This window comes from Carcharodon carcharias, chromosome 10 (genome assembly GCF_017639515.1).
Source record: "Carcharodon carcharias isolate sCarCar2 chromosome 10, sCarCar2.pri, whole genome shotgun sequence".
In the NCBI taxonomy this organism is placed as follows: domain Eukaryota; kingdom Metazoa; phylum Chordata; class Chondrichthyes; order Lamniformes; family Lamnidae; genus Carcharodon; species Carcharodon carcharias.
Genome location: NC_054476.1, coordinates 125,110,452 through 125,127,182, shown reverse-complemented (window position 1 = coordinate 125,127,182; position 16,731 = coordinate 125,110,452). Strand labels below are relative to the sequence as shown.

General features: G+C 39.1%; 1 protein-coding gene across 4 annotated transcripts in view; it reads left to right on the top strand.

Moving 5' to 3' along the window:
• Positions 1-16,731, top strand: part of nf2b (neurofibromin 2b (merlin)) — a 75,018-nt gene that overhangs the window by 49,036 nt on the left and 9,251 nt on the right. For 3 of the 4 annotated variants that reach the window (XM_041197407.1, XM_041197404.1, XM_041197405.1), the window contains 4 exons: positions 1,441-1,658; positions 4,238-4,340; positions 5,063-5,190; positions 7,622-7,781. In XM_041197407.1, the coding sequence (XP_041053341.1) occupies positions 1,441-1,658; positions 4,238-4,340; positions 5,063-5,190; positions 7,622-7,781 (609 nt within the window). The remainder of the gene's footprint in view (positions 1-1,440; positions 1,659-4,237; positions 4,341-5,062; positions 5,191-7,621; positions 7,782-16,731) is intronic. The other variant, XM_041197406.1, reaches the window with a different exon arrangement.

Sequence of the window (16,731 nt, the reverse complement as noted above, 5' to 3'; positions counted from 1 at the left end):
AGCCTTAAATTGTTTACTGTGGAGAAGAAACGGCTAAGGGGAGATATATAAATTTTCAAATTGGTGAAGGTGGTTGATAAATTTAGCTCTGGTAATATGTCCAAAGTTGCACAGTGAGGCTAGATTTACGGTATGTGAGGAAGTGGGCAATTGAATGTGTTACAGTCCCAATGGAAACTGATAACATTTTAACAGAAAGGAATTCCCAATGAAAAAAATCAAAGGCCAAGATGTCATTTTTACTGTAATAAACTGTAGTCGACCTAATTCAAACATTTACTAACATGCAAATAATACTTCAATAAAACAATAAATTTCACTTTAAACCAATATCATAACACCACTGGCATACATATAGCATCAAGAACAGTCCCAGAGTCCCCCCCCCCAGCTCTCTGGTAGAATTCCACCATTCCTCACCAGTTGGAATCTTCCAAGGACCTTCGTCAACTGTTCCACAGCAAGGTACGCTTTGATGAACCCTCTCTCCCTTCAGTCACCTCAGTCCTGCCAGCACTGATTCCCAGAGATTCCTTTATCCGAACGTTTAATAAACCCCTGTTAAACACTCTCATTGGCTCTGATAAAAGTACCTTTTCCACAGAGGGATTTACTGCTCCACATCCTTTTTGCTGCTTAACAGAAAGTACTTCTTCCTGGGAGAAGTTCCCTTCTTCTGCTCCCAGAGGTTCCTGTGAGAATGTCTTTGTTTTCTGCCCACAATCCAAACTGCAACCCGACTTCCAGTTATTTGTCTCTGTGCTTTTGCCCAACCAAGATCACAGGAGCCTAATGACAACATATTTTACTTTGGATTTGAGGAGACATTATGAAATGTAAAGATCTTGCAAAGTTCAGCATTCGTGACAAGAGGTGTTAGGTCTTGGAACTGGCCAGATGGAATGCAGTCTTTTCCAGTCATGCACTTTCCATGTTGCTTCTTGTCGGTCCCTCTTTTTTTTTTATATCATCTTCCTTGTGTATCTTCTGCTCAGTAGTTTGGAACATATAAAACAAAAGCAAACAGTAATTACAAACTTTTACCAGTTTCCTTCAAGACAGAAAAAAGATGTATTTGCTGTGCTAACTCACAGCTTAAGGTTGATCCTGCCCCCCTCAGAAACTTGACTCAAGAAGCAGTTTTCAGCATTGAATTAAAATTTCTAAAATGTTAGTCACATTTGATGTTTCAATTAAATGGAATCACTAGACCCATAATCAGTTCCGAGCACCAAATGATCTATGTGATAACATTGTCTTTGGCTGGGAAGACAAGGCTGATCTAACGCATGCATTCTGCCTTCCAGCCGGAAGTAACCGGTTTTAATTGTTCATGTATCATGACCAAAGTAAAGAAAGTAATACACCATGGACTAAAAAGGCTTAAATTTTGTCATGAGTATTAATATTCACTCATGAAATTAATGTTTTTTTTATCAGATTCGATCAGAGGAGACAGCTGATTTACTTGCTGAGAAGGCACAGATTGCAGAGGAGGAGGCCAAGCTGCTCGCTCAGAAAGCTGCAGAGGCGGAGCAAGAGAGGCAGAGGCTGGAGGTCACAGCCCTGAAGACAAAAGAGGAAAAGCGTCTGATGGAACAGAAGATGCGAGAAGCTGAGCTGATAGCTGTCAAGCTAGTGGAGGAATCGGAGAGGAGGTTAGTTAAATTATATTTGCAAGTCAGTCACTTTGCCTGGAGGATAAACAGCAAATGCCATCTAGATTTTATTTAAAGTCATCAGATGGAGAAAGAAAAAACTAAAGTTGAACAAGTCAGCATTAAATGTTATAGTTATGTGACACTTCCTATAATTATCAGGCTTTCTTTTCACAATTTCACCCTCCACCATTTGTTGATTATCTTCCTAATTTGTCTTACATTGAGTTAGAGAATGTATGAATCAAATGTGAAGCAAGTGACTACAAAACAAAATGAAAATGATCAGTCAAGAGAACCATGGTGATTATTTAAGTGCAAAGTCATTCAACTCTTTTGTGCAATGCCCCTTAACCTTGGCCTTTCCCATGGGTGGATAATAACACCTCCAGAATCTGCCCCTCCATTGGTGAGCTTCTGATGTGGAAGATGCCTCTCATTCCCTTCAAGTTTCATTCCCTATAAGTTTCTCATGAAACAAGATTGAGGGAAGCAGGCAAAGGTTTTCAGCTGACATATGTTCCCAGGTAGTGCTCCCAGGTAGCATTGGACAGCTATATATAATACAGTACCATCCCAGGGAGATGGCAAAAGGGATTTCAAGATTTTGTGTGCAATTGCTGTCTGGAAGGTGATGACACATACTCTAAGATCCTGAGTTGGCACTGCCTTGGCTTCCCACCACCTCCTTTTTTTTTTAACATACAGCGGATTACCAAGGAAGGAATAGGAGAGTGGGCTGTTTGTCATCTTGCTAGCCTTCGTAATGTCATTAAACTTTTTCCAACCCTGGTGTGCACTTCTGGGATTGAGTATGGTGGCATGTAGTTGCCAGCTCGTGCCCCATAGCCCTTTTTTAAGGTTTCATTCATTAGAGATTCAGCAGTTTTTCTCTCCTTTGATGCATCTCATCCAGGAAGGTTTATCTCATTAAAATTGTGACCTTTCCTTTTGTGCCTCCTTGCAGTGCCCTTCTCTCTTTCTGGTCTGCCTCTGTCAGACCCTCCAATTAAGGACATTTTTTGAAAATACAATAAAACCTCTCAAAATCCATCCTGTTTAACAACCTGGTAAGTTGCTCCTGCCAGCGCTACAGGAAATCAGAAGGTGTAAGGCCCAGCGCAGCAGGGCAAGACAAGTTGTAATTGGTCATGTATGGGAGAACAGCAGCCACAAGACCCTGAGGTTGGTAGCCCGTTCTGCAGTTGCAGCTGTTCTGCTGCTGACTGCGCTTCCTGGTACAAGACCTGGAAGATAGCAGACCTGCCATGGGAATGCACCCAAAACATACTGATGATCTGGCCCATCAACTTTGGGTGCTCTAAGGCCTCGAGAGGTGCATGGATGCACTGCACCTGTCAGAAATGCAGATAAACCTGAGCAGGAGAGGGAATTTTGGTGCTGTGAAAGTTTCAGAGAGCATTTAGCATGAATTCACCTACGTGGAAAACAAAGTTATGAGGAGAGATTGAGACGGTGGTCCTTCCTTCACTAGATTTGAATGGCTTCCTTCTGTCCTATGAACTTTAATAATTCTATGGGCCTGTTAAAATCAGAAACTTGTTTAGTGAAGAACTTAAGTGCTGGGCTCACACCCTGCTCTCCTATGAGCCTGTATATTAGAATACTAAAGTGCCCTGCTACTGATCTGACTGCAAATGGATTCAAATTTCAAATGTCAAAATAGTTAAAGGTAATCAAGGAACATATGGTTACCAATTTTGCTGGTATCTTTTGTTATTTTAAAATGCCTTTGCTGGAAAAATAGGGAACTCTAACATGCAGTCCAATTTGCGCAGTATACCTTTTCAGCACTGCTTCAAGACTACAGATTGCAACCTTAGATATGACTTATTGAAGCATAAGCATAATTTTTTAAAAACTTGTTATTTTACATCAGTTTTTTTACCCAGCCTTTCTCCCCATAAGCTCGTTGCCACATGCTATTCCCTACGAAAAGACAGATAACCAACATCCTGCAAATCTCTCCATGGCTAACGCAATTAAGTTATGAGAACCAGTTATATTCTCTCAGGAATAGAAGATTAAGAGATGATCTAATTGAGATGTTTAAGATGATTTAAGTCCTTAATAGGGCAAATAGACATTATTTCCTCTTGTGTTGGAGTCCAGAGCAATGAATATGTAACCTTAAAATTAGACCTAGGCCATTCAGGTTTGATGTCAGGAAGCACTTCAGGAATATGGAAGCAAGGTGGTTAAATGGAGTTAAGATCCTCTCAGCCACAATTTAATTGAATGGTGGAACAGGCTCGAGGGGATGAATGGCCACTTGTTCTAATGTTCCTCTTCAGCTGTTTTTTGCAGAAGCCCTTGAGAATGGTTCAGGATGAGTTATTTGATTTTTTTTTTTAAAGTATGTTTTTTCCCCCTCTTTTGTGCATTTGTCCAAGATCTGTATAATGCCTTCTCAGAGGCTTGGATGGGAAATTGTGGACACAGGCTCTATTTCTGTCATTCTGCCGTTGGTGCTCTGCTGCCCCACCTATCCAATTAAGTTACTGTTTATTTTAAAATGTGTTTGTCAAATTCTTTGATTTTAAATGTCCTTATTTTAGGTCTAAGGAAGCAGAACAGCTAAAACAGGATCTAAGTGAAGCCAGAGAAGCAGAGAGGAGAGCCAAACACAGACTGCTGGAGATTACAAAACCCAGTTATCCAGTATGTGCCGAAACATTCATGTAAACTGTACAAAAATTCTAATAAGATTGGCCAGCTCTAGCTTTTTTCTTCTAAGTGCCCAGAAATTATTTGTCACTGGAAAAACTCAGTGTTATGCATCTTTTAAACATCTTTTCTTCATCCTTCATTACACTAAATGCAAAAGTATTGAAATGTACTCTTTGGGGAGAGTACTGGTTAAACAAACCAAATGTTTTTTTTTCCTTTTTTTTTTTTGCATTGTTTTCTCCTCCCAGTGAAATTGGTAACATTTTGTTTACGCTCCTGATTTTATTATTCATTTTCCATTCCATTGTCTGAACGATTTCCCTCACTTTCAGTCTTATGTGGTTTTCCACAGAGAAGAAATTGATGGTGAACAAAACAACGATAGTTTTTTGGACCACAATTCATAGGAATATTTATTTTTATGCGCTTGATTTCTGGTGGCCAATACACGTGCACGTAAACAACTGCAACAAAAAACATTGATATTTTAATGCTTTTGCTTTAATATGGTCATTTTTTATTGAAACTTTTAAAATTCTCTCTAATTAATGTGACATAGTTTAAAGTTTACCTATAAAGCTAAAATAGTGACTAAATTTCAAAAGTGATTATTTACAGTGCTCTGCGATATCCTGAGATCATGACCGGTACTACAGTATATAGAGGCAAAAAACCCTTTCTGAGATCTCAATATTTCAATCTATTTTACTTAGATTATCGCTTCATATTCTGCTCATCCTCCTGCCGATGTTGGTGATCTGAACCTAGAATCTGGGTCTTTTAAATTTGACTTCAAAGACACAGATATGAAGCGACTCTCCATGGAGATTGAACGAGAACGGTATGTTCATGTACTTTCTTCTCCCATGCTTCCCCCTCAAATAGCATAGCTTTCAGACACACTGCAGGTGTACTGCATCTCAGCTATAATAAATGGTTATACTGCTGTTAATGGTATTTGCTTTCAGACATTGATACCATCTCCCTTCTCTCCTTCCCCCTTACCTCCCACCCAAGGAAATACACTCCAGTATTGTCAAACCCTGATGCCTCCCACCATAAAGCCAAACCACTTCAAGAGCTGCTTGACCCATGACCTTGTGTCAATACAGATTGACCAGCACATTCTATCATCATAATAGTCAAGGCACTGGTTTATTATTTAAAATGCATTCTTTATATATTGTTCAATTTTTAAACAGCAAAGATGTTTCAGTTTGTGGGAGAATCCAGCATTCAGGGTCATAAATATAAGATAGTCATTAATGAACCAATTTAGAAATTCAGGAGTAACTTTCCTGAGTTAATTAAAATATGGAACTTCTACCACATGGACTAGTTGAGGCACATTTAAGGGGAAGCTAGATAAGTATATGATGGAGAAAGGGATCGAAGAATATGTTTCTAGGATACAGTGAAGTATATTGAAAACATTAACATCGGCAGAAGGCTGAATGGCCTACTTCTGTGTTGTAAATTGTATATGATTATGTAATTTATGGTTACCATGAGAAAGGCAAAAAGTGAAGGAATTTATTGCGCAAAACCTTGTTTAAATATCATGCTACCATCTAATACAAATGGGTTGAAAGTCATTCAGTCACTGTAAATCAATGGTCCTGATTTAAAGCATCATGCATTACCAAGCATAATATCAGTATTGTTCTAAAGCAGCATAACAGAGGGCAAGAGAGAGGAGGGGGACAGGGGGCTGGAAAGAGCATCACCAAAAATAAATGTGTGTACACGTAACAGAGGCAGAAACAGATATTAGGATGTTCATCAACCTGCACTTGGGCATCAGCCCCCAACATCAGTATGTCAAATTTACTATGAATAATGCCATAGGAGATCCACAAATAGTATTATTATAACATTGCATCAAGCAAGTTATTTTCTATCTCAATTCCTGTAACACTTCATTCTCAAACTGGCCATTGTCAATTTATGTGCAATTCTTTAATCAAAGTCAAGTTTATATTAACTTTCTGTCGTTAATTGGTTGATATTTCCCACCTTGGGCAAGCTATTTTCTATCTCAATTCCTGTAACACTTCATCCTCAAACTGGCCATTGTCAACTTATGTGCAATTCTTTAATCAAAGTCAAATTTATATTAACTTTCTGTCGTTAATTGGTTGATATTTTCCACCTTGGGCACACTTTGTGTTGATTGCTGATATGTAAGTTTATTCATTTGGATTCATTCATATATTAATTTGTTAGAAACGATTGGTGAAAGAAAGGAAACCAATGAATTCACTCAGAAAAATGAAGCTCGTCTTTTTCTTCTTTATGTCCTGGAGTCTTTTCTTTTCCAAGACAGTAGTTTTCCTATGAATGGGCTTTAAGTATTATTCCTGGGCTTCTCAACTTGGCTTCCTCTCAAAATTAGCTTTGTTCCCTGTCCTGATTAGTTCAGTGTGCATGCTAAGCTTTCGTTCCTAATCTGCTTGTACCTTCTCCATTCCCCCATGACTTTTATTGGCTTTCTGTTACTGATGAGCCCTGCCTACCTAGATCCTGCCCTATTGAACTGCTCCTGCTGACCCTGCCTACTCACAGCCTGACAAGACTTCTCTTAGATACTCTAGCACCATTCCTGAGTTGCTTCTTCCATTTTCTAAACAGACTGTGGTCCTCTTGGTGAGTTCCCAGACAGGAACCAGTTTTAAATTACATCAAGCATTTGCAATAGTTTTAACCTATCTGTTGATGATAGAGTTGGCAAACAGAGTAAAATGTGGTAAGCACTTTGAATGGTTGAGAGTTAGTTTTTGGAGGGTGTCTAGGAACTCAGTGAGAGAGCTCTTATTTGAATTTAGGTGAAGACTGACATAATGGTCATCATTCAGCTGGGTCATACACCTGACACATTAACTGATTTATTCCACCTCTCAAACTCTAAGGAATGTTGTAGGTTTCAGGTAGGTACCAGACATATCGTAACTTTGGGAAGTGTTGGGCAGTGTCTTGGGTTTGGTGGAACTGGAGCTTGGCAGCATTGTGATAGGAATGCTGTGTATTTTTTTCCTGTGTACTTAAAAATGGTTGATTTATTTAAGTGATTTTAAGCCTAAGAATTTAGCTAAAAATCATATTTAGCTTCGCTTTTTAGTTTTTAATAATGTTACCTGTGGGCGTTGATGGGCCTAGTAACTTGCAAGTCAGTACAAGACGTCAGAGATTCTCTTCAATCATATGAGACAGTCTTGTAGAGACAAAGTGACGTTTACAATGTCCTTAGCTTTCATTGTTTGTGGATTTCTTAGTGTGGAGTACATGGAGAAAAGCAAACACCTGCAAGAACAGCTGAAGGAACTAAAGACTGAAATTGAAGCTCTGAAACTGGAGGAACGGCATGCTAACATGGGCATCCCTACTAGTGAGACTATGGAATTTGATGAAAACGCTTACACGCCACTCAGTAATGTGAGTTTTTTTCATGAATATGTGTATTTATGACTTATATACATGCATATAAGTTTAATATTTAGATTGCTGGGAGTAGGGGGTATTAAACATGGAGCAGAAAACTATTGGAGAATAAATACACCGAATCGGTGTTATGGATAGGAAATCGATAGGACCTTACTGTTAAAGGGGAAATGAAGCAGGCCAAGGTGATGTGCGAAGGGCAACTACAGCCATTAGTGGATCGTTTGGTCACAGTCAGTAAGTAGGTTTTTGCTGTGAGCGTCCAGGATTTGGAGTTGAACCATTGCTCGTTGGGGGAGGTTTGGTGAGTGTGGATGAATGATCAAAATCTTATTTTGGAGTCAGGGGAGGTGGTGGTTGTTGTTCCCTTGAGCTTATTGTAGTACTGTTAGGCCCAAGCTCATTGTACCGAATTGATCACGTGATGTTATGCTTGCAGCATCACCTTCAGGTACACTACCTTTACAATCATTGAACAGATATTATGTGCTGACTTAGACCATTAACAATGTCACTAAAATTTTGCTCTAATACGTTTTAATTCTTATGTAAGATATGTACTTGCATATGCAAATGTAAATATTAGTATCCTTTAACCAACTGTAAGCTAGACCATGTAAGGTCTCTATGATTTTAAATTTATTTACTCTAGTTACTAACTCATAGATCACGTGAAATAGTTCTCCGCGCTTTATCTTATTAAACCCTTAAATATTTTGAACACCTCTTAACCTTCTATGTTCTTATGAAGAGAGCTGCAGTTTCTCCAGTCTCCTCATTATAGACTCTGATTTTGGGTATTCCCTTAGTGAGCATTTTCTGCACCTTCTACATGGATTTTACACAATTCCTAAAGTAAGGTGCTTAAAACTGTGCACAATATTCTAACTTCAACCCAGCCAATGATTAGTGTGACTGAAACAAAAATGCTGAAAATGCTCTGTATTTCCAGCATTTTCTGTTTTATTTCAGATTTCCATCATCTGCAGTATTCTGCTTTTCAATGACTTGTGTGTCGCTGCTCCGCTATTATTATTTAATATGCATATCCTGTCTGTTCTGTGCTTTCATTCTCTCCAATGTAACACCTCACATTTCTCTACACTAAATTTAATCTCCTATCTATTAAACTATGTTCTCGTAAAATTGCTTAAATTTGTTTGAAAGTTAATTATGTTATCTGGTATTGTAACTTCGGCAAATTCTTGCATTATACCTAAATATCATGCTTGCAACCCTCCAGTGAGAAAACCATTCCTTAACCACTACTGTTCTTTGTTTTCTGTCCCTTAACAGTTTTTATTAATGCTGCAACACTCCCTTTAACACCACAAGCCTTAATTTGATCAATGAATCTCCTATGGGGCATCTTATCAAACACCTTTTGAAAATCTATGTACAGAATATTGACTGCATATCTTTTATCATTACATTCTTATTACTTCCTCATATTTCTAATGTTTGAAAGATTATGGTTAGACCCTTAGCTATTTACTCGGTGCTTTCCATCAGCATCCTAGAACACGTAACTTTAAGTTCCACCATTTTTTCACTACTACTTTTTTATCTATAGCTACACTATCTATTACTCTATATCCTTCTTTTGTACCCTTTCATTCCCACTATCATAATCTTCTGTGCAGATCAAGACAAAATATTTAATGTACCCAGACTCCATTTGATCTCAAATTCTGGCAGTTTACTTCATTTTAAACCTTAGGATTGAACATGCCATTTAAAATTTCCACCGTATAGAACTTCACCACCAGCCTCAGTGTTTTGTAATATTGTCACTGAGTTGGCAGTCACATGATTTAGTGTGTCTGTGTAATGAGTTTGTTAATGTCAAAACTGCACTAAATTATTTAATAAAATCACACCTTTAGGGATAAGGTTAGGTATTTCATCATTTCAGTTTTTGTAGGAAAAGCATTAGAATATTAAAACTATTTAATTTTTAAAATTGTTATATTTAATTATGGTGAGACCTTCTGATTGTAGCTATCTTTGTCTGCTTCACTGAATAGGGAGCCAAAGCCTGTCACCTTGGTGTTTTGCTTGTTCCTACCATCCTGTTTAGATTACTGCTTTCTGTGGAACAGAAGCGGGTGCAGGGAGCTGAGGCTGAGCATTGAGTCGTCTTCCTCTCCATTTGATATTCTATATTTTTTTGAACAATCTGATTGTTTATGCATTAATAGCATTCCACAGTTTGATGACAAAACCACAGAGGACATCAAGCAGAGCAGCACACACATTCCCACTCCTCGCGAAGGTTTTTTTCTCCCTTTTATCGCTTCACACCTTCACTCCATCCTCATGCATCCAACTGTTGTCAGGGACTTGCACAAAAACTCCTGCAAGGAACTTGATTTTTGGCAAGGTTTTTTGTATGAAAATTACCATTGGCTTTAATTTTATCCCATTGGCCATGTTGACCAGTACCACCCTGAATCTTGTCTTCTCATGTCTTGTGGTTTTCACGAAAACTGTTTTTGAGCCTTTCCACACTCCACAGTTTGGTTGCTGGGCGTTTCAAAATTCATGGGTGTTTCATCTTTGTTGCTAATGTGACAGAATGGCTACTCATGTTTTTACTGCTTTTTGATGATGAATTGCTGGAAACTGGTCATTTTGGCATCGAGATCTGTTGATAGTCTCTGAGCAGTCTTGGTCTTTTGCCTCAACACTAGACATTTTCGTTCCATAATGTGGCTGCACCAATTAGCTGTTGGTCTGAAATCATTGCTGGACTAAGGATTTGATTTGGCCCACTTAAGTGTGCATATATGCATTGTATTTCTGGTGACGATGTGACCATTCTGACGATCTTCAAGGACCGATTCTGATACGTACTTCTCAAGATCAGGCCAGTAGCTGGCCCATGTTCTTGTGCTGCATTTAGTCCTCTTCAGGGCCAACCCCTCCTCCTTCCATTCTTGCATCAGATTTTCACGAACTAAATATCCTTACTGAAGCACAGTTATTTGAAAACTTAGCAAATGTTATGATTTTTAACTTGAAACCAGCTTTGTACCATTATCTTTGTTGGGAAGACATATTTCTGTTTATTGTTTGCCACGTGTGCGCATGGTTAAACACCACGTCATCTTGGCAATACAGATCATATCACCCGCTTGATCCCATGCGTTGACTTAAAAGGTGAGTGAAACGAGCATTTCTGAGGTGAAAAATTAAGGCCGACTCCTAATGTGAGCATAGCATTTCTTAGCAGAAAAGGGGGTTGACTTATTCATGAGTTAGGCTTAAACATGTTTTTTGACACCAAAAAAAGGATCACCTTTCATGCCAGATCAATTTTTACGCCACAATCTATGGTATCCTTAGGTAAGGAGACCAAAGCTGTGCACTACTCCAGATGTGGTCTCACAAAAGCCGTAAACATCCCCACTTCTTTACAAAAAATGTTATCCGTTGTTTGTATTACTGGGCAGGCAGGTAGGTCACTTTCTCTAGGCCTGTAGTATTCCTTTATGAAGTTGATTGTTATACAGCAGCATTGGTGTAAGCCTGGAGCCAGAGTAAGTTGCCTCAGTTGGCTTAATCGCTCTCATTTTAGTTTTATTTTCAAAATTAGAAAATCATTTTTCCCCATGAGAAAAATATCATTTGTTTGATGTCTGAGATGAGATTGGAAGCATGGAGTTGGACATCAACAACCACACTTTGTGAGTTAATGTGTGAAGGCTCACTGGGCTTGTCGCATGTTGCCATTTTAATTTTGCAGTGAGGATGAAGAGAGCAATTGTGCTGACAAGCATAAAGAAAAGTAAGAAACTTAAGCACAACAGATGGAACTATTGTGGGATCATACTGGCAATGTGGTTAGAAGACTGCTTTCCATGGTTGCCAATTTTAGTTTTGCTTCATTTGCATTAAAATTAACTTTTGCATGTCTACACGAACTGGGCCTGCGCCCAAACTCCTAAATTAAGGTTGTCACTATTAAAACCTATTCTAAATGTTCAGCCTCTACAAAAATGCCATTTTTGACATAGAGACCGAAAGAACATGATTAGATTCTAGCATTGGCAGTGAATAAACAGTGACAATCTCAGTCATTACATTTTACTGCAGCATTGTAGCATATTTATTATGTTGTGAGAAAGCATGAAAAAGATTTTGTATAGTCCAGTAGAAGTGCACCAATTCCATTGCGTTAGCACAGCAAGGATGAAGACAGTAAAGATTAAAAGTATCCAATGGTTTTGATTTTTGTGATACTACGAAATACCTATTTGTCCTCTTCCATGAAAACGTAAGTGTCTTTGAGAAACGGAAAAGGCTTCATTATGGTTCAGGAAGTGAATGAGTGTGCTAAGACTGTTCTACAAAGATACCACTAAATCTAGAACAGAACAAAGCATACCATTGATTAAGTTAGGTTGCTTTGTTTAAATTGTTAATTGCAGAATCCGAGAAATCTCAGTTTGTAAAACAAATTAAGGATGTTAGTTAAAGGTCAACTACATTAAAGGTGCTATATAAATATAAAACTTGTTATTTCATTTCACTGGTTTATTATAAGTTTTTAGTAAGAACTAAGCAGAAGTAATTTAGAGGTGTGCCTGCAATCCTAAATTGACTTGGATTGATTTTGAATATTACTTTGTACATTTAAAAACCTTGTACTAAGGAGTCCACTGAACTCTGTTACTTGACATTAATTTTCCCTCATAAACATAAGTGGCTGCTTCTTTTTGTGAAAGAAGTGTATGTTGTTCTATGTATTTGTGAATTGAATTTAGAAAAATGAAAGTCATTGATCATTTAGGCTAATAATTTGTGAATAATGTCAGACACCATATTCCAAACAGGACTATATCTACATATGAAATTACAACTCTAATGCCTCAAGGAAATTAAGGGTGATTAATGCTTATTGTTCGGATATTGAATCTGCAGCTTTTGGATCATTTTTACTTCATTATAGTCTTGGAATTATAGGGATGTCAGTCAGTTCTGATGTACATCTGGTGCAAATAACTCATGAGAAAGCTGAAGCCTAATGTGTTAGGTTTTTATTCCCTAATAGGCCAAATATACATGGAGCTGTTACAGGATAACCTGTATCTAGATCCCTTGAAACAAGCTCAAGAATTGGAAAACATTTAAAAGTCTGACTAAAGGTTTTATTCATACTACCCAGAAGACGTGGATGCAGTCCTCAAGGAATACTTTGCGTCGGCCTTCACAATGGAGAAGAATGACACAGATATAGGCATCAAGACTGTGAGATATTAGAGGAAATTAACAGAGAGAGAGGAGGCACTATCGAGTTTAGCGACCTTAAAAGTGGATAAACTCACAGGCCCAGATGAGATGTATCCCAGGCTATTGAGGGAGGCAAGAGAAGAGGTATCACGGGCCCTGGCAGTAATTTGCAAGTCATCTCTGGCCACAGGTAAGGTACCAGAGGACTGGAGGACGTGGTCCCATTATTAAAAAAGGGAGGAAGGGATTGATCAGGAAACTACAAGCCAGTCAGTCTAACCTCGGTGGTGGGGAAGTTACTAGAAATAATTCTGAGGGACAGAATATATCTGCATTTGGAGAGACACGGATTAATCAGGGATAGTCAGCATGGATTTGTTAAGGGAAGGTCGTGTTGGACAAATTTGATTTAATTTTTTGAGGAGGTAACCAGGAGTGTTGATGAGGGTAATGCATTTGATGCGGTCTATATGGACTTTAGCAAGGCTTTTGATAGGGTCCCTCATGGCAGACTGGTCAAGAAGGTAAGAGCCCATGGGATCCAAGGCAAAGTGGCATGTTGGATCCAGAATTGGATGAGAGGCAAGAAGCAGAGGGTGATGGCAGATTTTTGTGTGACTGGAAGTCTATTTCCAGTGGGGTTCCGCAGGGCTTGGTGCTGGTGCCCTTGCTGTTTGTGGTGTACATAAGTGATTTGGAATTAAATGTAGGGATATGATCAAGAAGTTCACGAATGACATGAAAATTGGTAGGGTAGTAAATAGTGAGGAGAATAGCCGTAAACTGCAGGAGGCTATCAATGGACTGGTCAGGTGGGCAGAGCAGTGGCAAATGGAATTCAACCCAGAAAAGTGTGAGGTAATGCACTTGGGAAGGCTAACAAGGCAAGGGATTACACTATGAATGGTAGGATCCTGGAAAGTACTGAAGATCAAAGGAACTTTGGTGTACATATCCATTGATCCCTGAAGGTAGCCGGGCAGGTAGATAAGGTGTCTAAGAAGGCATATCGGATACTTGCCTTTATTAGCCGAGGCATAGAATACAAGAACAGGGAGGTTATGCTGGAGCTGTATAAAACGCTGGTTAGGCTACAACAGGAGTACTGCGTGCAGTTCTGGTCACCACATTATATGAAGGATGTGATTGCACTGGAGAGGGTGCAGAGGAGAATTACCAGGAGACTGCCTGGGCTGGACGATCTGAGCTATGAAGAAAAATTGGATAGGCTAGAGTTGTTTTCCTTGGAGCAACGAAGATTGAGAGGGGACCTGATAGAAGTGTATAAAATTATGAGGGGCATAGATAGGTTGGATAGGAAGGCACTTTTTCCATTAGTAGAGGAGTCAATAACCAGGGGGCACAGATTTAAGCTAAGAGGTAGAAGGCTAAGAGGGGAGTTGAGAAATTTTTCACCCAAAGGGTGGTGGGAGTCTGGAATTCACTGCCTGAAAGGACGGTTGAGTCAGAAACTCATAACATTTAAGAAGTATTTAGATATTCACTTACTTTGCAATAGCCTCCAGGGCTATGGGCCAAGCACTGGAAAATGGGATTAGTGTAATCAGATCTTTGCTGACCAGCGTGGACACAATGGGCCGAATGGCCTCCTTCTGTGCTGTAGACGTATGTGAGTCTATGAGTACCCATTTTATGCAATGACCATAAGGTTACGACTGCTGACAGTTGTGTGAGGACTCATTTGGGTTTTCAGTGAGTTATTCAAATCTGCTTTTGTATCAAAGCAAAACCATGCCAAGTCCTACTAAGCTTCGTGTGTTCTATCTTCTTTAGTTCTAACATCTTGCTAAATTTATGATAACTCATCAATAGGCTCTAGTTATTTTTAATTAATATGCAACATTTAGGGGGAGGCAGTGGCGTAGTGGTATTGTCACCGGACTAATAATCCAGAAACCCAGGGTAATGCACTGGATTCAAATCCTGCCATGGCAGATGGTGGAATTTGAATTCAATAAATATTTGGAATTAAAAGTCTGTTGATGACTATGAAACCATTGTTGATTGTTGTAAAAACCCATCTGCTGTCCTTCCCTGTTCTGGCCTACATGTGACTCCAGACCCACAGCAATGTGGCTGACTCTTAAATGCCCTGTGAGCAAGGGCAATTAGGAATGGGCAATAAATGTTTGCCTAGCCAGTGATGCCCACATCCCATGAATGAATAAAAAAACATGTTAGCCCATTAACTCATCTTGTTAATTGATGTGATTTTCTTTCATGAGCCTGTGCAGTGTTATCTCGTCTTTGTCCATTGTTATTTTCACTGTCTTAATTTTCACTATCTTAAATTTTTACTGTTACCCTCTCTATTAGGCTTTGTATTCAGCTTACCTCCCGACTGTCTGGCTCAGTGCCTCAATGTCTGTTCTTGCAGGTTATTAAGTTAGTAATTTTTGTTCATTGGGTTCTAATTTTATCCTAAATGTGACTTCTCATAATTTGCTTATAAGTTGCAGATTCTTAGTTTTGATGTGTGCAGTTGTCTCTAGTATTGAGAAATGTTTGACATGTTATAAGAATGACATGGGTCTTAAAATCATAGATTGATGCAGCACAAAAGGAGGCCATTCAGTCCATCATGCCCATGTTGGCTCTTTGAAAGACCTTTTCAGTTAGTCCCACTTCCTTACTCTGTCCCCAGTGGAATCATTGGGGGAAATATTTTTCCACATAGTACGCGGACATGCATTAATTCTCTGGGCAGACATCTGCTACCTATGTGGCCCATGTGGGATTCCCATTTGATATGGGGAAACCCACGTGGCTTTGTTTTTATTTGTCCTTGGTATGTGAGAACACATGAGATAGGGACAAGGGTAGACCATTTAAGGCCCATGGGCATTGCTAGCCGCCAGCATTTATTGCCCATCCCTAATTGCCCTTGAGCTGATGGTGGTGAGCCGCTGCCTTGCATCACTGAAGTCATTTTGGAGTATGTACACCCACCGTAATACAGTACACCTCCCATGATACAGTAGTGACCCATGGTGCTACCTGACCCTGGAGTATTTACATAATTGTGTAGTGATGCTTCAAGCTATTCAAATGAATTTTCCCACCAATGATCTTCTCTATGTGACCTTCCTCTCTGCATGATGTACGTCCATCATGCATGGTATAATGTGAGAGGGAAATATCTGTCATACTGAAAGCCTGCAATAGGTTATTGAGGCAACAGAATAAATGTTAGAGGTGTTTGTCCATAATATGTTCTCCATAAAACAGGCTGCTTGGCCCATTCAATCATATTCCTTTCCTTTCCTTAAAGGAGATCCTGCTTAGCTGCATGTTGACCCCAGAGACTTCATTGTTTATTTTGTGATGTCCTTGAGTTTCCGACTGCAGCTATGCAAATCTTCACAATGCTGCATCCACTGGCTGGCTATCAGCTGAGGGAATGGTTATTGAGTTTGCTTAAGTAGAATCTGTGGACACCCCCATAACCAACCCTTGTTATCTGCTTTTTCTAGAGAAGGAAGGGCAAGATCAAAAGCTGCTTAGACAGCCAGGATTTTTCAACATTGTTGTCACAGAATTTTGGCCTGTAAAAGGACCTCACTAAGTAGAGCACAATAGAAAATAGATAGCAGCAGCCAGTGTCATAGGGCAACCATGCAATATGAGATGTTATCCACCATGAATTGGTCAAATAACAGTAGTCAAAAGGAAAAATATAACACATAGT